The following is a 22,038-nucleotide window of genomic DNA, read 5'->3' as shown; positions in this document are numbered from 1 at the left end:
CCAGAGATCACAGAGCATTATTTTATTTACCAAAATTTCCCAGTGCGTCTTCCACAAAGAGAACAAAGTATGAACATTAGTAATAGTCACATAAAATACCAACAAAAAAGATCAATTCAAATCCTATAATGTGATTATTGCCAATAAAAATCTTGACTAACTGGAACAAAGATTAAATAGACATACCGTAAATGAGGCCTGACTGTGGACTCACACTGGTTTTACACTGGAGTAACTCTGTGGCCCTCAGTGGAGCTGCTCCTGATTTACACCACTATAAAAGAGATCAAAGTTTAGATTGAATGACTTTGTATATAGATTAGTGTCTGTTACCATGGGTCTGACTAAATAGCTTCATAAACAACAAATATACAAGTGTAAGTTAGGTCTCTGAAAATAAACCTTTCATGTCATTCCTATCCTCAGAGCCTTCTACACCCTGTGAGACAAGAACATATTATTCTACCTTCAGGGAAAGTCAGGGCAGACAGGGGCCCGTGTTTTGGTGCTAATTCCAGTTAAAGCCAGTGATATCTATATGGGTGCTCAGCATGTCTAAAAATCTTTCCATTGGCACCCCTTCTTAGACACACAAAAATTAATGTCCTCTTCTGAAAATGGTGGCCTCAAGTCCTGAAAGCTGGGCCCTTGCCTCAAACAATGCTCCCTAGTTTGCTACAGGCTCCATTTGAATTTCCCCCTCTCATGAAAGCTCCCATAACATAGGAAGGGAGGAGGAAATGTTACTGGCAGAGAGATGAAAGAGGATGAGCAGTAGCAGAGGAGAAGCAAAGGAAGCAAAAGCCATCCAATAGTGCAGCTATTCTGAATGGAAAGAACTAGGATACATCCCAATTAGGAGCTGAGGGAAGCCATCTGGGATGGCTGTCTAGTAGCCTGTTCACCATCTGAAATCTGTCCTCCTCCACTCAGTCATCAGAGCACTTTCAGTTTCCTTTTAAGCAAATTTAGCATCAGTGAATGGTTTAGGATCCACAGCCCGATCAAAGAAAGCCAATCGACCCTTATTGCTTTAAAAAATGGGAGTAAAGTAATTATAAAAGAAACCAGGTAATGGGCCCAAAATAGTGTAATACATCAAGACACTGACATGTCCTCGGCATATCCACAGCATGGACAGAAACACCATGCCCCTCTGATACTGTGCTTCAATTCAGGGACCACTGCTCAGGTTGAGGAGGGATTTCAGGTTCAGGTCCTGTTCCAGTTGTTTGTATCCAATATAATAAATGAGCAGGAAGCATGTCTGTTACTCACACCAAGGGAGGAGATGAATAGCTAGGCCAGTGTTTCTTAAACTTTTTAAGACCAAGGAACACCAAACAATAATTTTTTTATGAAAACACCAAGGATTTTTTATTGAGAGAGAAAAAAAAAGGTCGGGATAAAGTTATTGAGCGCACAAAAAAAGGGTTGTGGGAAGTTGTTGAGAAAAAACAAAGGTCATCTGCCCCTTTAAGGGTGGCCATTTTGAACTCTGTTCTCTGTGGTACACCTCCGACTGCCTCACGGCACACCAGTGTACCGCGGAACACAGTTTAAGAAACACTGAGCTAGGCAGACTGAACATTCTGCTGATTTTAGGGACAGCAGAACGGCCAACAACATTAGCTGTTTTCCAGATGGTGACTGACCCTCTCCCAGAAGAGTTAGGGCGGGAAAGGGCTCCCCCCACTCCTTCTTCCCCTAGTAAACCCACAAGAAGTAGCATAATTTAGCCCAACATTTCTACAGATGAAAAAAACCAATTGCGACATCTTATATATCTCTATGGGTGTGTCTACACTAGCCCCCTAGTTCGAACTAGGGAGGCTAATGAGGGTGACCAAAATTGCAAATGAAGCGTGGGATTTAAATATGACGTGCTTCATTAGCATGTTCCCGGGTGGTCGCCATTTTGGAAATTGACTAGCCCAGAAGAACTGCCCGCTTCTACACGTGACAGAGAAGGGCAATTCCGAAATAAACCCCTTACTTTGAATTACCAGTTAAACCTCATGGAATGGTAAGTAAAGGGTCCCCATTCGTCATGGCTCACGTACAAGGAATATCTAGCCTACAACCACCTGTTAATTTATATTTAATTCTATGATATTTGAAACTACATGAAATAATTCCAGATGAGGAAGAAATGACATGTTAGAAGTACACCACAAACTTGTAAAACTTGATACCATAAAGGAATCAAATGTCACTTTCATTAAGCCAGTGCTGAATTAGCCTGTTTTCTTCAGTCTTTTCCTTTATTGATTGTTTGTGTTCATTGACTTACAAACCATTTCATAAATAAGCCCTTTAAAAATAATTGCTCTTTAAGGGCTTGAACACCTCTTGCAAAGTGCTAGGTTGAAGTTCATGAATGCTCATTGAGAGCCAATAGGTGCCAAGCATATGATAGGAATTGCTCAGCACCCTGTGGGATTGGGCCCTTGGCACCCCCAAATATTTGGTGCTTCCCCTTAATGGCAAGGAACTTGAGAAGGAATGGAAAACAAATGTGAATATACTAACTTGTGCTTTTAAGATATTCCATTGTGTCACAATACAGTAGTTGAAGGGAACCCAGAATTTTAGCAGGGCATTGCTGAATTTGCATTGTAATACACAATCTGTCTGGCTTGGAATATCCAGTACATTTATTTTATATGCAGTTCAGCTCTGCAGACCGTTGTGTTCAGAGATGGGTTTGGTAGCAGCTGTTGCACAGCATCTGCACGCTCAGTGCCCACTGGAAGATGAAAGAGGCAACTTAATCTTCTGTGAGATAGAACAGACAGAAAAGAAAATAAAATGCTTTGTTTTCAGCTTTGCTAACTGATCAGAGGGGCCGACAGACTTGACGGGCCCCTAGGCAAGGGGGGAGGACTGTCTCTGCTCTCCAGGAAGGGTGGAGGTCTCAGGTGGAAGGGGTAGGGCTGGGGGGGCAGCCAGGCCTTATCACCACCTGGACCATGCCACAACCTTTCCCTACAACCAGCCTTAGCACCACCTGGAGTGTGCTGAAGATTTAAAGGGTCCAGGACTTTAGCGGACAGCCTGCAACAGTAGCAGCAGCGTACTCTGGAGCCCCCGGCCCTCCACTCTCTGTCAGCAGGCCTGTAACTAATGCAACTCAAGACATATGTTTTCGAGGGTGTTTCAGAGCCAGAGGATCGGAAGTCTGGATAATAAATTGAGATCCAACTTGGGCAGTAGTGACCAAAAAGTATTACAGTACATTAGAGTGGCTTTTTCGTGGCCTATTAAAAATGCATTTGCTGGATCTTCCACCCACTTCTCAGTGGACAGGTGTCCATCAGGTTTGGTTCTAATTGGCCCCTTTGTGGGCAAGTCTGGACAGACAAGCCCAGACTAAATAGAACACAGAAGTTGACCTCACTCCACAGCACTTTGCTGGTCTTACGCTAGTACAGGAGGTAGGAAGCTCACATTGGGATTGAGCTGGTGTTTGTGTTTGGTGGATAAATAGAATCACCAGGAATATCAATTCTGAACCTTCCTTCAGCACTAAATTCACACAGGAGCCTTCTCCACACACACACTTTTTGACACCAAACTCGAGCACAGGTAGAGAACAACACCCTTTGAGGAAGCATCTTGGACCCTCTCGGCTCAAAATTGTGACATTTCCTCTTTTGCCATGTGGCATTCCATCAGCAGTGCCTGGCAACATCCCTTCCTAGTGACGCCTGGCAACATCCCTTCCTAGTGATGCCTGGCAACATCCCTTCCTAGTGATGCTTGTCAACATCCCTTCCTAGTGATGCTTGTCAACATCCCTTCCTAGTGATGCCTGGCAACATCCCTTCCTAGTGATGGCTCTCACATGCTCTGCCGTGTTCCATCAGCCTCACATTTCCTCTGTGAGGTGCCCTGACTCTGTTACAATGCACAAGGCTGCATTCGAAACATCACAGTGAGGCTCCTTGTCAATGTTGCAGTAGGGATAAAATCAACAGAAGTAACACAAGTGACTGGGCATGTGACTAGTAGATTAGATGGAACTTGCAGCAAAGCGCTGCAGTATGGGTTAAAGAAGGGTTACACTTGCCCTAAAGCTTAAGAGCTAGTGTTGCTCCCAGCTTCAGATAAGGTCAGTGGGAGCTTCTATTACTTATTATGATTATTCCCCTATATAGGTGTCTGATTGGCCTTCTCCTGACTGCCAAGACTAGCAAATGGCAATGTCTGGGAAGGTTTATTTTATTTACTTAAAGAAATCTGGATATAGAGCCCTGACCCTATGATATCCAACTGCTGAGCCCATGTGGTGTCCCACTGACATCTAGGGGGCTGCGATGCAGGTGCAGCAGTCTGTTGTCACGGAACCGGGTTGCAGGTTGAGTTGCTTGAACCCACAATGTGCTGAGTGACTCCTAGCCCCGCAACTCCTCCTGGCCTCAGTGCAAAGAGTGCAGGAGCCACTGAGGATACCAACAGGAGTCCAGGGTATTCAGCAGACCAGAGTCTGAGTAAATCCCAGCTTCACCCAGATGCTGCCTTGTCCATTCTGAGGAACCTGAATAGCCTTTACTGAGTGCCAAATGGGGATCATGCTGGAGGAGACACGTGTGACCCCTGTTCTGCACCAGCACCATTATTTTGCAGTAGTGCTCAGGAAGTGGGGTGAAGAGTAGCATCTTAACTATTTTGCTTGAAGCAGATTGGCATGTGGATAAGTAGCCTTTAAGGCTCTTTAACTGTTATGCAGCTATTTATCCTGCCCATTTTTTGTACTTCCAATAAACATGAACAGCAAAAAGGAAAACACTGAGGCAAAATTCTTGAGAGGCTGTTCTAAAACCACATCTAAATTGAGCTTTCCAGTAAGAGGGAAGGGTTATGTGGGTAAAGTGCATGACCAGCAATCAGAAATACCGCATTCTATTCCCTGCTTCCTCATTGGCTTCTGTCAAACCTTGGGTAACTCACTCAAGCTTTGTGCCTTCGTTTACCCATATATACAAAATACTGATGACAACACTGGCCTACCTCCTGGGTTTGGCATGTTGTGAGGATTCTTTCATTCATGTTTGTAAAGCACTTGCTGATGGTATTAGAAATGCTCTGTATTATTTGAGGAGCACCTGGAAGCAAAATGAACAGGGTGGGGCTTTTTTGGCACTCATGGGTGAGTGACTACGGAACAGGAGGGCAACAGGGAGGCATTTGTCTCTGTGTTAAGATTTTCAGCACAAAGTTTTAAAAAGAGAAGCAACCAATTACTAAAAATAATCAGTCAGTTTAATATAAATGAGTCCCCTGCAGTTTGGTTGCTTTAATAAGGCACACACAAAAATAAAATACAAAATTACTGATGTAGCAGGTATAATGAGCTGTTTGTTGGGAGCTTGGTCTACTCATTAAATGAGGAAATTAATTCAGAATTGATTTTTGTGGCCTGATGGTTTTTTATCCCTTATTTATTTAATATTAAAATAGTGCCTGTTGCCTTGTGTTTCACTAAGTCCCAAGGGCTGTGTTCTGCACGGCAGAAAAGCAGCTCTGCAGGTTAAGCAGAGAAAATCCCTTTCTTGCATCTGGTTATTTATATGTAATTTTTTCTGGTGAATCCCAAGTAAAATCAGGCTTGCAAGCCTGTGGGAGCTCTCCCTGCAGGTAAAATGCCACAGAAATACAGGTTGAGACATGAACCTAGCTAGACTCAGTTACACCTCATTAACTCAAACATATATAGGAAACCTGGGGCTTTCCCCCAGCTATTATCAACTCAGGTAGCCTCTCCCCTCCAAATAAGAATCAGAAAATACCTTCCAAGGTTTGACCACAAGTCCCCACATCACTGTTTGGCTTGGTGGGGTCTGTCCCTAGGGGCATAACTCCAAGCTGAATGCACCATGTCTGCAGAGCCCTAAGGAAGGTACCAAAGGGTCAGCATATCTACAACACTCCACTTACGTAGCATCACAAAGTGGCACAGCATGAGCCTCTCCGTTTGCTTAATATAAAGGATGTCCAGCCTGATAGAGGCTCCCTGAGACTTCCTGGTGGATCGCGCTGATACTCAGGAAGTGGTGGGGGTGGTTCAGTAGATGGTGATGTTCCCTCTGAGTAACTCACTGACTGGTAGAACCATAGAATCGTAGAACCGTAGGCTTAGACAGGCCCGCCGACAGTTCATGACAAAGGGGGCAATTCCCTCAGGGCCTGGCGATTCAAAGGGGCTCAGGGCTCCTGGCTGCTGCCACTGCTACTGTGCAGCAGCAGCTGGAGTCCTGGGCCCTTTAAATTGCTGCCAGAGCCCTGCACAGCATGCTGCAGAGCCTGGGGCACCGTGCTACAGATGGTGCAGGGGAGGGGCACGGTCTGGGCAGTGCTGAGGCCTGGCTTCTCTTCCACCTGAGGCCCCGCCCCTTCTAAGAGCACAGAGCCGGGCCCCACCCCACCTTGCCTAGGGGCCCAGCAAATCTATCAGCTCACCTGGGGCTAGAAGGGACCACAAAGTTCATCTAATCTAACCCCCTGTCAAACACTGTGGCTCTAGAGTACTGTGCTACTGTAAGTGGCACTACTTGTGCTCATTAAAGATCCCAGAGGACTTTTTGCAAAAAAATGATGTTGACTCTGGAGGCCTCACCAAATTCGACTCCAAGTGCCTGATTTTATTTCCCCCACAGATGCCTGCCCTTTCCTTCATTGTCACAGCATTTTATAAAGCTGCATTCGGTGTGACATCAATGCAGTTCCACGTATTCTAGAATTACACTGAGGTCACTGAGATTGCACCCGGGCCCTGGTTTAGAAGGTGCTTGGGAATGTGAAAAGTCAGCCACAGTTAGTTTGGAGGGCTCATTATTGTTAGCTCTCCTGGAGGTGCTGTGAGAAATACATTTTAACTTCTACCACCTAAAGCAATCAGCCTAAAGCAGATGATAAGTGGTGTTTGTTGTTTTTTTAACAACAGTCATGGGAAACAGCTCTTTGAAGGAAGTGTGAGTAATTGAGTGGGGTGAGGATTCGTTTTCCTTGGGGAGTATTCCCAGAAAACATTAATTTTCAGGAATTTTGCAAGAGGAATCTCACATTTTTGGGAACATTGTTTGGGGAAAGCAAGGTGAAGTACACTTACAGCATACAACATCTCTCCTTAAATCCAAAAATCCACATTGTCAGGCTAGTTCTGCCTAGATCTACTGGCAGAGCTCCTCAGTTCTGCTGGCTCCTGCTACTTTCCAGTGCTGACTCCCTCAGTGCATCTCCACAGGACAGAGGGAGCCTTCTGAGGAAGGAGGCATGCTTTCCAGTATGGGAGACAATGGGGGAGATGGGGTTCTAGAGGGTGATGTTCATGAATTCATAGATTCCAGGATGAGACGAGGTAACAGAGATCTTCTAGTCCAATGGCGGGCAATAAGACAGAGGCAGTTCACCAAGGTTAGCCCCTGGTGGACCGCCGCCTTTTATTTACCTGCACCTCTATAGGTACAGGTGCTTACTGCTCCTACTGGCAGCAGATTGCTGTTTCCAGTCAATGGGAGCTGTGGGAAGTGATGTGGACTGGGATACTACTTCCTGAAGCTTCTATTGGCTGGTTTGCATGTTCCAATGGTTAATTACTCTCACCATTTAAAAAACTGCCTTATTTCCAGTCTGAATGTATCAAGCTTCAACTTCCAGCCATTGGGTTGTGTTATACCTTTCTCTGCTAGACTGAACGGCCCATTATTAACCATTTGCCCCCCTGTAGATCTTTAACTTTCTCTTTCTTAAATGTGATTTTGTCACTACAAGGCATGTTTTTTCACCTTTTAATTTTTCTCATGCATCTGCTCTGAGTGTTTCCAGTCTATCAACAGCCTTCTTGAATTGGGCACCATGTTCACAGTTGCACCAGTGCCACTAAAATAAAATATTCCCTATACTGCTTGGGATTCCTGTTTATGTGTCCCAGGATCACATTTGCTCTTTTGGCCACAGCATTACACTGAGCACTCATCTTCAGCTGATTATCTATTACAATTCCAAAGTCTTTTGGCGTCACTGCTTCCCAGGACAGAGTCCCCCATCCTGTAAGCTTGGCCTACATTCTTTGTTCTTAGATGTTTGAATGTACCTTTAGTCATATTAAAATACAGTTTGCGTGTATCCAGCTTACCAAGTGATCCAGATCACACTGAATCAGAAACCTGTACTCTTCACATGTGGGAGGTGGGTTTGGAGGGGCAAATGAAGTGGGGACAGTTCAAGAAGCCTGCTTCAGGCTTGGCTTTCCAGCACAACAGGCAGCAGCTTTATGAAGAACAGAGATGGGAAAAAGTTGACCAGGAAGGGAAAGGACCTTATGCTGAAGATCTGACGAGGGATCCACTATACTGTTTCATCACACTAGAACAGCCAGTGGAGAGACTGAAGACACGTTAGGGGTTGACACTGGGGATGTGCCAATGTTTTATTGCCCACCCCTGAGTTTCTGGGAAACTAGGTAGATACTTGGGACAGAATTCTCTGTAGTAACTTAAAGCTCTCCCCATCTCGTTCTGAAATGTTTGGTCTGTTACTGTTTCTCCATCCTCACTGAGCAGTGGGCCTACCCTGTCCTTGGTCTTCCTCTTGCTTCTAGTAGATTTATAGAATGTCTTCTTGTTTTCCTTTATGTCCGTAGCTAGTTTGAGCTCCTTTTGTGCCTTTGCCTTTCTAATCTTGCCCCTGCATACCTGTATTGTTTGCTTATATTCATCCTTTGTAATTTGTCCTAGTTTCCACTTTTTATATTACTCCTTTTTTATTTTGAGATCATGCAAGATCTCCTGGTTAAGCCAAGGCAGTCTTTTACTGTCCTTTCTATCTTTCCTATGCAGCAAAATAGCTTGCTTTTGGGCCCTTAATAATGTCCCTTTGAAAAACTGCCAACTTTCTTCAGTTGTTTTTTCCCTTAGCCTTGCTTCCCATGGGACCTTACCTACCAGCTCTCTGAGCTTACAAGAATCCGCTTTCTTGAAATCCATTGTCTCTGTTTTGCTGTTCTCTCTTCTTCCGTTCCTTAGAATCATGAACTCTGTGATTTCATGATCACTTTCACTTTCACTTTCCACTTTCTTCTGTAGGTGTATCAGGGTGAATGAGTCTATTTCTGTTGGGCATCTCTATGGCTACTTTTTGTGGATTTCAATATTAATAGAAGCCTAGCACATATTGTACCATACATAGCCAATCACCCCATTTGTTATTTATAAGGTGTTATTCATGACCGTTTGACAAATTAAAGTGAGGAAGGGAAATTCGGTTATTACCCCTTTCCTGAAAACCTCTGATTAATCCCTATTAACATGTGGGAGCCTGCAGCCATGGCATCTGAGCTTGTGATTTTCTGAGCTCTTACAAGCTAAGCAGGAAAGGGCGTAGGTGATCCTGTGAGCATCGTGTTCTGATTATTGAGGAATCATGAGATGTAAAACCAAGGTGTCCTGAACTTTTGTGCTCATTTAGTACCTCTAGACATTTTACACATGGTTAGGGGCTCATTCTTGGTACCCTGGTCAAGTTTAAAGCTAGGGAATTGCATTTTGCCTTCCTAAATTCCTCTTGAAGTTTCAACTGGATTCACTATTCTTCACTTAACTTCTGTAAATATTACTGTTAAAAAGCTGTCACATACCCTCCCAGAAGTGGCTGCCTTTCTCCCTAGTGGTTGAAAAGATTCTTACATAACTTGTAAACTGTTTGAGAGCCTTCTCAACTGAAATGTGGGTCATCCTCTCTGGCCCTCGGTGGATAGAATGCCAGCCACAAATTGGAAAGAATGTGTTTTCATTTCTTTAAATAACACAGCTGGGATTCAGCTGTGAGGGAGCAAGTTCACTAAAACCATGTCCAAAACTGACAGTCTTTTTCTTTTCTCAGGTGGTGAAAGGCAGTGAGAGTGAAGTTAAGAAGAGCAAAGACCTACTGAACGAGCTTAAATCCAAATCAGAAATAATGCGAAGTCTCTCCTTAACCAGCTTCATTAAAAGTAAGTTTGTGTTTCCCCTTCCTTGGAAAGTGACTCCTCTGCTTACTCAAGTATATATCGGCTCCTGGCAATGAGGACCTTTGTGCTAATATGCATCCCCCAGGATAAAAAGGAGCTATTACTTGCTCCGTGTAACAGCTTAACTCTTAGATGCAGCTTTAGCACATAAGGATTCAATGTGCTAACGTTTGCTCTGTAGATCTCTTATTCATTGGACAATGCAGAACATTTACTAGCGGACCAAACAAAATATCTCATGCCTCCCCTGTATTAACTTAAACACCCTATTTCTGCTGATAGCTCAGCACTTTGTCACAGTGGGCTCTCAGTCCCACATTGCACTGTTAGGCAGGACTACATGCAAATCAGCAAGCCTCAAATCTAGCCACCCTCCCCTGATGCAGGGCCCAGCAGGGGGAGGGTGGGAGCTTGGACCTAGCCCTGGGCACAGGGGGAATTCTGGAAGCCAGCTGGAATTCCAGTGCAGGGACCAGAGGAAGTGGGAAATGCCCCTGGGGTCCCAGGTCATGGCCTGGAGGCCTCTGCAGTTGCTGTGTCCTGGCACAGGCCCCAGAGGAGTGGGAGGAGGTCAGTGGAACTCAACCCTGGTATGGGAGTTGATTCCTGCCACATTGCTGCTGTTGCTCAAAAGTACTCAGCTTCCACCACATGGCTCTGTCTCCCTGTCATTGCAAAAACCACGCCATGGAAGGGGTTACCTCCCTTGCTTCCTAGAATCCCTAAAGGGACCTGCATGTGAAGGACCATGAGAATGTGTAGGCTGGGAACAGTCGGCCCCTCCCAGTGCAACAAGCAAAATGGGCTCTGCTTGGAGACAGGATTTCTAGTGGTAAAATTCTGCTGTATGAAATGCCTGTGCCAGATTATCTTCATCTAGCACAGCTGGCTGGTGTAGAAATCAGATTTTGCTAATGGACTATTGTGATCGTATGAACACAACTAAGGTCAGTGTGTGCTGGGTCAGCCACTTTCATTCTTGGAGTCCATTCCAAGGGGGTTTTGAAGGAAATAATCCGAAATGTGGCTCTCTCTTACAAAAAAATGCCTCTCTGATGTTGGCCTCCTGTCTGCATCCTCCAGATTTCCTAAATCTCATCACTTTGATTTGCAGGATATTTATTATCCTCAATGCTGTGCAGGTCTAGTCATGGGAGAGCAAATTGTCATTTCTGGTCACACTATTCACTTGTTAGCTCTGTTCTTAATTAATCAAGCAAATGCTGGGGGGGGGGGGAGTTGATCATCTGTTGCCCTTCTCACATTATCATTAAGGAATACCTTGCTACAGCTCATACACTAAGCTCTGGAAGCCCTTGTCAGGGAATGGATTCACAGCTTTTAGGCTCGTGTTTCTGTTTGGCTGCAAACAGACTTTAAATGCAAATACATTTCTTCTGCTCGCTAGAGGTGGGAACAAATCCACCTTTTCAACCCCTGGGATTATTTATTATTATTGCTGCAACCAGGACCACTGTGTACCAAGCAATCGCAGGGCCTCATGGTACTGGACTCGCTCAAAAAACATACAAGCCAAAGACCGAGTCCTGTTAATTCTTACACACCTGAGCAAGTGAAGGATGCGGACGCATTGGAGAGGATGCGGACGCATTGGAGAGGGTCCAGCGGAGGGCAACCAAAATGATTAGGGGTCTGGAGCATATGACCTACGAGGAGAGGCTGAGGGACTTGGGTCTGTTTAGTCTGCAGAAGCGAAGAGTAAGGGGGGACTTGATAGCAGCCTTCAACTTCCTGAAGGGAGGTTCCAAAGAGGATGGAGAGAGGCTGTTCTCAGTAGTGACAGATGGCAGAACAAGGAGCAATGGTCTCAAGTTGTGGTGGGAGAGGTCCAGATTGTATATTAGGAAAAACTATTTTACTAGGAGGGTAGTGAAGCATTGGAATGGGTTACCTAGGGAAGTAGTGGAGTCTCCATCCCTAGAGGTGTTTAAGTCTCGGCTTGACAAAACCCTGGCCGGGTTGATTTAGATGGGATTGGTCCTGCCTAGAGCGGAGGGCTGGACTTGACGACCTTCTGAGGTCTCTTCCAGTTCTATGATTCTATGATAAGGGGATGGTTGGATGAAATAACATGATCTTGGTAACTAATTGACCATTCATTATAGGGAACATTCTGGGTGTCTGGCTGGTGAGTCTTACCCACATGCTCAGGGTTTAGCTGATCGCCATATTTGGGGTCAGGAAGGAATTTTCCTCCAGGGTAGATTGGCAGAGGCCCTGGAGGTTTTTCGCCTTCCTCTGTAGCATTGGGCACAGATCACAGCTGAAGGACTCTCTGCATGTTGGGGCCTTCAAAGTATTTGAAGGCTTCAATATCTGAGACATAGGTGAGAGGATTATTCTAAGAGGGGTGGGCGAGATTCTGTGGCCTGCGCTGTGCAGGGGGTCAGACTAGATGATCATAATGGTCCCTTCTGACCTTAAAGTCTATGAGTCTATTCAGCATGAATGTATCACTATTGTTATTTATTCTTAACCTCCCTTAACTCTCTGGTCCGGCAACAACCATGGTCAAGCAGGATCACAGATATTCTTGCACCACAGAGCCCAGTTACAGGGAGGTCTGATCATGGGGCAGGAGCATGGCGGGAGGGGGCGGGGGCTGTCGACTTAGCCGGGAGCCCTGTGTCAGGGGAGGGGGCACAGGCGGCACAGGAAGGAGTTCTGGCCCCAGCGGTTGGGCAGTAGCAGGGGGCCAGCAGCAGCCATGGTGCTCTGGCAGCTAGAGAGCTCCAGCCCAGGGAACAAGGAGGTGAGACTTTGCAGGATTAGGTCCTCATAATTCATGAGCATAATAAGCAAAAGGAGGATGAGGAAATATTAGTAAGATAAGACAGTTACCAAGGCCAGCTATGTGCAGCTAGACAGAGCCTCTGCCCGATTATTTTTACAACATTTGCCTTTTCTTTGGATGTATTCCATCCCCTGAGTATTTCTCCTGAAATTTCACAACTTCCCATCTCTGTTTGTTTCCAGTTCTTGGTTTAGCCTCCACATTCTCTCTGGCATGAGATGAGAGGCTAAGCTAGTCTAAGATATTCCAGGTAGAGCCCTAACTGTAAAATTGCTAGTGCTGCATAACTGAGATGTAATCACACTTCCTAGAAACTGCACTGGATGTGGCATTACAGAGCTGTGAGGCTGGCAATCAATACTGAATTGTAATATTGGTAAAGTGCTTTAGAGCAGGGGTAGCCTAGCTTGGCCTGAGAACCAAATTTGGGTTCAGAAAGTATATGGAGGCTGGGTAGGGAAGGTCGGAGAAGGCTGTGTCGCCCCAAAAAGACAGGTGTGGCTGGTCCTCACACCAACTGACTTCCTGCCTTCTGACCACTTCCCTGGGCCCTTTAATCTCCTATCCTATCCTGGATGTGGCCCACAGGACTGTAATTTGCCCCCCTCTGTTCTTGAAGTACAATTCGCATTTAACACTAATTTCTAAAAGCAGCGATCACAGCAGCATTCTGTTACAAAGATCTGACATTACTAGATCATGGCTAAATAAGCACCTTATGCTCTTTTATCTGAATTCAATGGCTATCTGCATTGTTTGCCTGCAGCTTTTTGTACGGTATTGTTCTTTTGTTCCAGTACAGAATGTCTAGCAGCAGCGGGTATCTCTCTAGGCTCAAGGTCCACTGGGATAGTAAGAAGGCAGACTACATGCAGGCAGATGTGGATGTGTAGGAGTGCTTGTATACAGTATATACAGAGAGATAAAATGTTGCTATCACTATTACTTTACATTGGTTAGTCACATTATATAACAAAAGTCCCATTGACTTCAGTGAAACCAGAATTCGATATAAATCTGGAATAACTCCGGTGAAGTCAGTGGTCTCATCCCATTTACCCCAATGTAATTGAGATTAGTATTTTGCCCACAGTTTCTTGTATTTTCCTTATTTTCTTCATCTTTCTGATGCTAAACTTTATTGTTTTATTAGCTTTAATAGTCTTTTGTGTAGAGACACTTATAAAAACACAGTATCTGGAGAGCCTCTCAGCCAAAGAATCAATACACTTTAATACTTGCTGAAACAGAGGCAGAGTGAACTTTATTTGATGGAGAAATGAAGGGGGAAAATCCAATTTTGACTCTACATTGCTGTTTTCTCATTGTGATGCCATAATATAGAAGTTTGGTGTGCTAATCAATCTCAAGGAAAGAATGGACATGTCACAAGAAGCAACATTCCGCTAAAATTTATGTCAGTACTGAAACTCTGAACACTGTGGACCACTTCTGCTTTCTTAGCTCAATTCTTACCAGTTCATTTAGCCTTGACAGGGAACTTGATGGTGGAATCAGCAAAACTTCTGTCACCTTTGGCCAACTTGCCTCACGTGTTTGGAACAAGGCTTGTGTCCTTAGTACCCTCTTTACAGTTGTGAAAACTGAGTCATATGCTCCAAGCAGGAACAGAGATTGGACAGCTTCCACCTTTGCTGTCTCAGCAAAACCCTTGGACTACATCTACGCTGCAGGCTTCTTTTCATTAACTATTATAAAAAGAGAATCTTTAAACAAAGTGTTTACTAGGGCTGTCAAGTGATTAAAAATTAATCACAATTAAATCACACAAACAACATTAATCACAATTAACTGTGCTGTTAAATAATACTAGAATGACATTTATTTAAATATTGTGGGTATTTTCAACATTTTCAAATATAATTATTTCAATTACAGCCCAGAATACAAAGTATACAGTGCTCACTTTATATTTATTTCTGATTACAAATATTTACATTGTAAAAACACAAAAACAAAAGAGTAGTAGTTTTCAGTTCACCCAATACAAGTAGTGTAGTGCAATCTCTCTATCATGAAAGATAAACTTGCAAATATAGAATTATATTTATATGTACAAAAATTAATGGCCCCCAAAAACAAAACAATGTAGAACTTTAGAGCCTATGGTCTACTTTCTTATTTTTTTATTCAGCTAATCGCTCAAACAAGCTTGTTTACTTTTGCAGGAAATAATGCTGCATGAAAAATATTTGAGACTGAACTCCTTGGAGGGGGACTTCTCTGTTTTAACTCACATTCTGCAACATATTTCATGTTGTAGCAATCTCAGATGATGACCCAGCACATGTTGCTTTAAGAACACACAAAGAGGGTACCAATGTGAGATTTCTGAAAATAGCTAAAGCACTCAACCTGAGGATTTAAGAATCTGAAGTGCTTTCAAAAATCTAAGTGGGACAAGGTGTGGGGCATACTTTCAGAAACCTTAAAAGAACAATATTCTGATGCAGAAACTACAGAACCTGAACGACCAAAAGAGAAAATCAGTCTTCTGCTGGTAGAACCTGCCTCAGATTATGACAATGAACATGTGTTGGTCCATACTGATTTGGATCATTATCAAAGAGAACCTGTCATCAGCATGATTGCTTGTCCTCTGGAATGGTGGTTGAAGCATGAAGCATAAATGGTTAGTGAATCTGGCATGTAAATATCTTGCACCATTGACTACAACAGTGTCATGCGAATGCCTATTCTCACTTTCACGTGACACTATAAACAAGTAGCAGGAAACTATGTTTCTTTTAAATGTGAACAAACTTGTTTGAGAGATTGGCAGTACAAGAAGTAGCACTGAGTGGACTGTCTAGACTATAGTTTTACATTGTTTTATTTTTGAGTGTAGTTATGTAATAAAAGAATCTACATTTGCAAGGTGAACTTTCACAATAAAGAGATTGCACTTCGGTACAATCTATAAATTGCAAAATACATTTTTTTAATCATTTTACAAATCATTTGCTTGAGTAAATGCTTAGTAAACACTGGGTCAGGATGGTCTCCAAATCTGGCCCATAAATAATACATAGCATTTACATCTAGAACACTGTAAATATTTATAATAAACAAATAATATAAAGTGAATACTGTGCATTTTGTATTCTCTTTTGTGATTGAAACCAATATATTTCAAAATGCAGAAAAACATCCAAAATATTTAATACTTTTCAATTGCTATTTTAGTTTTAACAAACTGATTAATTTTGTTGAGTTAATTGAGTGAATTGACTCTGAGTAATAGACAGCCCTAGTGTTCACTCTTTCAATACTGAATGTTACATTATGTCATCTCTCTATAAAACCAATATGAATGGAAGGTGTATGGCAAGTCATCTGAATACAGGGCTGGGAACCTGGAACTTGGAGAATCATAGGAATTAGAGATGGACAAGACCTATTATGCCATCTACTCACTCTTCCCGTAACCACTATAAGATTGTTCCCTACACTGAATTAGCTCATGTGTTGTTATTATCACGCAGCCCAAAAAGGCCTAGAGGCTGACAATTACTCACAAAGGAAAGTCGTCTCTCTAAATGTCAGTGCTGCTCAGTGTGAGTAGGGGTAGCAGCATGAATACCTGACTGCGTTTTTGACACAAGAAGATTTTCCCTATATTAATCCCTAATTTTCCCTTTTTAAATTAATTCCTTTGCTCGTAGTCAGGTCCCCGGATTCAATTCTTCTCCCTCGCTGCTGTTTGCACAAATAAATATTAATAAATCTACAGTCTATAAACATGTTAAAGATCCAGTGTTCTAGATGTAAATGCTATGTATTATTTATGGGCCAGATTTGGAGACCATCCTGACCCAGTGTTTACTAAGCATTTACTCAAGCAAGCACTCACTGGCTTCAGTGAATTACCTCTCTATCTGGCTCATAATTGATATGAAAGCACTTGTCAAATAGGCTTACAGGCTTTTGCACTGGGCTTCCATAATGACAGGGCTGAGAGATGACCGTTTCCCAGCCTGAACTCATGGATGCCAGTTGTAATTAGAAATGTTTCTTTTGGAAAGGAAATATATATTTCACAGTGTATTTCCCAATGGAAAGTACTCTGCTGCCTGTTAGCTTTCACACTGCTGGGTTTACCAGAATGGGAATAGATTTCTTTTAAAACTGATGGCTTAGAAAAGCCTACTTGGAGCTGAGTCAGGCGTGGGGGAGATTCATGTGGTGGGCAGGTTTATGTAGCAGTTCACAAGAGGATGTGAGGACATGTTTTCGGTCGTTTGCTAATCAGCCAAACAGTTAAGTGCATGTGGAAAGCGCTGTCCTGCTTTGCCAAGTTGGGCCTTAAATTGCATACTTCAGTTGGAGCAGAAGGAAATATCCAGATGGACTGTTCCATAGTTTTAAAAGCTACAAAATGAAAATGACAAATTGTGTTGTAGCCTGCATGCATTCAACTCTATTGACTTCAATGAGGTTACGTGGGTGTATGGGAGAGCAGAATTTGACCCAAAACATGTGATCTTATACAATTGAAGTCAATGGGATTTTGGTCATTGACTTCAGTGAGAGCAGCATTGGACTCCTCCTCCAAAACTGGATCCTGCATAGTGCTGAGCTCTCTCCGCTCCTCCATAAGTCCCTGGGAGCTGTAGGTGCTGTTATGCTTCCAGGATCAGACCCAATGGGAGAAGATTACTGTCGACAAGCATCTGTGGAGTGAATTTTAAGAGTGGGAAGAAGTGTGGCTAAAGCAGTTCAATGAGTAATAACTTGCAATAACAGGAAGAAGTGGTAGTTGGTGAAGAATGCAGCCAAGGCACTGGAGGCATTTTGAAATAATGGGATTTGTTACCCTAGAGATGTTACCAACTCTGGACTGACTCCCACCAGAGTACTACAGGGAGCAGTCTTGGTGCACAAATGTTCTGGATGACACTGGGATGCATCCTTTCAGATAGTACTTCTATTGTAAGCATGGAATTACATGTCTGACTCCAGGAAGCAGGAAAAACTTAGAAAACAACAAGTAGTCTGGTAGCACTTTAAAGACTAATAAAACATGTAGATGGGATCATGAGCTTTCATAGGCACAGCCTCCAGGAGGCAGGGTTTAGCTCCTATTAGGTCATTTCCAACTCTAAACATCTAGGGTACGTCTAGACTACAGGCTTCTGTCGACAGAAGTTTTGTCGACAGATACTGTCGACAAAACTTCTGTCGACAAAGCGCATCCAGACTACATTGAGTTCTGTCGACAAAGCAAGCTGCTTTTGTCGACATGGTAGTCTGGACGCAAAGGACAGTTTCCATTCAATAACACCTTCTGTCGACAGAAACTCTGTCGACAGAAGGTGTTATTCCTCGTAAAATGAGGTTTACATACGTCGACAAAACTGCTGAGTTCTGTCGACGTTATGTCGACAGAACTCAGCGGTAGTGTGGACGCAGGTATAGTTTTGTCGACAAAAGTCCACTTTTGTCGACAAAACTCTGTAGTCTAGACACACCCCTATAGAGATCAGGAAATAGGAAGGGGTACACAGCATCCCCAGCCCACCACCTTAACTCTGGCCTCCTTGAGAGTCACCCTAACCTGCGCCTGACAGATACCATAGCACTCTAACCTTCCAGATAATACTGTGCATAGTAGAAACAGAGAACAAGTGCTGTAGGAGAAACTACTACACCTTGTCTTCATTAAGGCAAACATTAGTCAAACTTCGGGTATGTCTCATTCATCATTCTTTGGCAATCCCTCAATACGAGGATGATCGCTACAACAGATTTACATATGAGGTGACTCAGGAGTCCAATCATGGAACCACAAGCCGGCCTGACGTAGGTACAGACATTTTGTGGCAGGCCAGCTGCGTGCTGGGAGAAAGTTGTTTATTTTTTCCTTCCTTCTCTCTCTTTCAGCTGTGAGGGCAAAGCGCTTCTCCTTAAAATGGGCCACTGCCTGATAGAGGACATGGCACCATTGGGGTCAGTTAGTGGCTTGTTCTTTCCAGTTTGTGATGTCCACATCAGTTTTCTTCAGAGATGCTTTCAGTGGGTCTTAGTAGCATTTCCACTGACCACTATGGGATCTCTGACCATGGGTGAGCTCAGAGCAGAGGTGAGATTCTGGTATCTGCATTCAATGTTCAGCCGACCTACAGAGTTGGTGCATGAGGATCATTGCTTCAGTGCCGGAGACATTAGCTTCATTGAGGATGCTGCTGTTAATGCTGCAAATTTGCCACTTGACATTAAGGATCTTTTGGAGCCATTGTTAGTGGTACCTTTCCACACTCCTGAGGCACTATCAATAGGTCACCCAGGGTATGTCTAGACTACATGGCTCCATCGACAGAGCCATGTAGTCTAGATATACCCCCAGGTTTCACATCTATAAAGGAGCATGGCAGGAAATGTCTTGTAGACCTGGATCTTGGTGGCCTGCCATAGGCCACAGTCTATGAAAACATGTTAGAGCTATCCTAAAGGAAGCACTGGCACACCGGATCATGTGTTAGGCCTCACTGTCAGTGTTGTCATTTTGAGAAAGTTGGCTACTGAGGTAGCAAAAGTGCTCAACTATCTCCAAAGTCTGACCCTCAATGGCGATTTGTGGTGAGTCATGTGCCAGGCCTGAAGCAGGTTGATAGAACACTTTGGTCTTCCCAATATTGAGGGAGAGGTTACATCTGCACTGCCATTTAAAACCCATGGTGGGCCAACACAGCTGACTTGGGCTCACGGCGCTTGGGCTAAGGGGCTGTTTAATGGGATGCTTTATATGGGAGGGTCCCAGAGCTAATTCTGCTTTCCTGGATAACAGGCCACAAGACTTTTCCTGAATGTATTCTTATTTGAACTAGAGCAGAGCTTTTAGGGGGGAAATCCCGACAATGAGTTAGGGGTGTAAATAAAAGCTTGCAAATGATGGGTCACAACCCAGAAAGTGGCATAGTCATCATCTCTGCTTATCGAGGAGCAGCCCATACTGACGCATGCTTAAAATTGATTCCTAGTGGTCATTACCAGCTTTAGGAGGCAGAGTTAAGATTATAGAGTGGGATCAGGTAGAAGGTCCGCTGCAGCTAACATTTTGCATTTTGTGATGTCATGGTGATTTAGTTTTTCTAGGAAACAGATTTAGCTCCCAGACACCAACTGATGCAGGATGTTAGATCAAAGATTGCCTTCGTTTTGCAAAAGGTGCTAAGCATTTTCCTATCATTCGGAAGCTGCTCAGACTTCCAGAATTCACGGCTGTTTTCCAGTTGTTGTTAGCCCACACATTAATATCAGGCCTATACACAGGAATTTCGGTGTGTGTGTGTGCTTTTTTATAAACATGGACCTCAAGGGTGGAAATGCAACTTCCATGGCCCCCCAAGAATCAGGGGAATCAACCCTAGCCTTCCCCCACTAGCCAGAGCATGGGGGAGGGAGAAGCCGCTCCTGCCTTCCCCCAGCTGGCCAGAGCATGCTTAATTGAGGGACCACCAGGGGTGCTTTCGCGCACTTTGCACCCTCCCTGCAAATGGGCCTGAATATGATCATGTTGAAATCAATAGAAGGAATTAGAGTTCACATCTTGGGAAGCCATTTATTATTTGTCTGGAAGAGATCTTTAACTCTGTGTTTTATTTAGTTGACACAAAGATAAACCAAAAGTAGCAAGGAACTTTACTGTTTATACTGGCTGGTAGAGGCATGGGTGGGATATGGGATTTTTGCTCAGTCTGAAAAACAACTTCCAGAACTCAGTAGGAATTAAATAAGAACCTCAGATTGCAAGGGAAGGCCCCTAGATGGTAAGGGAAGATATCACCAATTCCCACCGTGATCTCACTAACAGCAGTGTAAGTTCACAGTAAGTTCACTGAAGCCAGCGAAATGCTGCATTTGCAGTGGTTCAGTTGAGATCATGAACTGGCCCTTGACCATTCCTTTGAGTCATTAGGCACCAGGTAAATCTAATGTGCTAGATAAGTAATAAATCATCCATACACCATATAGCTAATGGTGAGGGTTCTGGGAGTCCAGACTGCTAGGTGATTTTCTCTTATGGTCTCACTGTGAGACCATGGGCAAGCCATGGATAAGACTGTGATTGGCACCTGCGTGGGTTCCCTTTCCTGTACTCAGCACAGTCCTTGTGTAATCCACACACTTGCTAGGTAGGATTCACTGTCCCATCTAGTGGCACTTAGTGCACTTACAGAGAGAAAGAATGAGTTTACTCCACAGCCTTAGCTGAGAGCCAGCTGGTTTTTAGTTCAAGAAGTAGAGACTCATGCACTAAACTCCAGAGTCCCAGGTTTGGTTCCTCCTGTCAACATTACATTTGCATTCCATATGGGCACAAACCATTCAAAAAGGGGGGGAGATCAGATTTTTGCCTCCCCACTCCATGAAACAGGCCATGCACACCCTGGGAGCATGAAAGCTGCACCATCCTAGTAGTTCCATGTCCAAACGTACACACCCAACTCTAAAGCAGGAAGCTCAGGAAGGAAGCTTCACCTCAATGCAGTGCTGCACAGAAATGGCACAGCCTTGCCTTTAACCTCCCTGGGCCAGTGTCTAGAGCCACTCAGAAAGGATAATGATACTTCACCACCTTTTGTAATGCACTTGGTTATCTTTGTGCAAAAAAACCTACAAAAATGCAAAGTATTTTTATTTTAATTTACATCCAGGATGGTCACATAATGAAAGACCTTATTGCAATCCACACATGTAAGAAGACACAGTAGGCATGCTTTAAGAACCTTAACTCTGACTGTCCTGACTCATGTACTTAAAAATCTGATGGGGCATTAACTCAGGTCTTTTCGACTGGGTGTTTAGAACTGTAGTAAATTCAGAGTCTTAATCCATGTGTGTTTCAGTAGCTGATAAATATGAGAAAGTCTTGCCCATCAAGTCTGTTCAATAGACATGGAGACGCCCCTTGCTTCCCCTCACTTCCAATTTCTGCCAGAGCTGTTAAAGATTTATTGGCATGGTATCTGGCTCAATATTTTTGTGTTTTTGCGCAGGCTGACCTTATTGTTGTGTCACTTATTTTGAGTCTTGTATAATTAGAAAAATCGTAGCTGCCCCTGGAAAATCAGAAGAGGAACTACAGGAGCTTAGAATTAATTTCCTGTATCTGTTTCACACACCTCCCTGCTAGTTGTCTCATAATATTACTGTTCCTATCACTGTATTATATCATAATAAGTATTATAAT

At 43.6% G+C, this 22,038-nt stretch overlaps 1 protein-coding gene across 5 annotated transcripts in view; it reads left to right on the top strand.

The window, feature by feature from the left end:
• Positions 1-22,038, top strand: part of SLCO2B1 (solute carrier organic anion transporter family member 2B1) — a 170,334-nt gene that overhangs the window by 109,084 nt on the left and 39,212 nt on the right. For all 5 annotated transcript variants that reach the window (XM_025186940.2, XM_075919608.1, XM_006127506.4 and 2 more), the window contains one exon: positions 9,883-9,991. In XM_025186940.2, the coding sequence (XP_025042725.1) occupies positions 9,883-9,991 (109 nt within the window). The remainder of the gene's footprint in view (positions 1-9,882; positions 9,992-22,038) is intronic.

This window comes from Pelodiscus sinensis, chromosome 1 (assembly GCF_049634645.1).
Source record: "Pelodiscus sinensis isolate JC-2024 chromosome 1, ASM4963464v1, whole genome shotgun sequence".
NCBI lineage: Eukaryota > Metazoa > Chordata > Testudines > Trionychidae > Pelodiscus > Pelodiscus sinensis.
The sequence above is the reverse complement of the archived record's forward strand: the minus strand, read 5'-3'. Positions and strand labels throughout refer to the sequence as shown.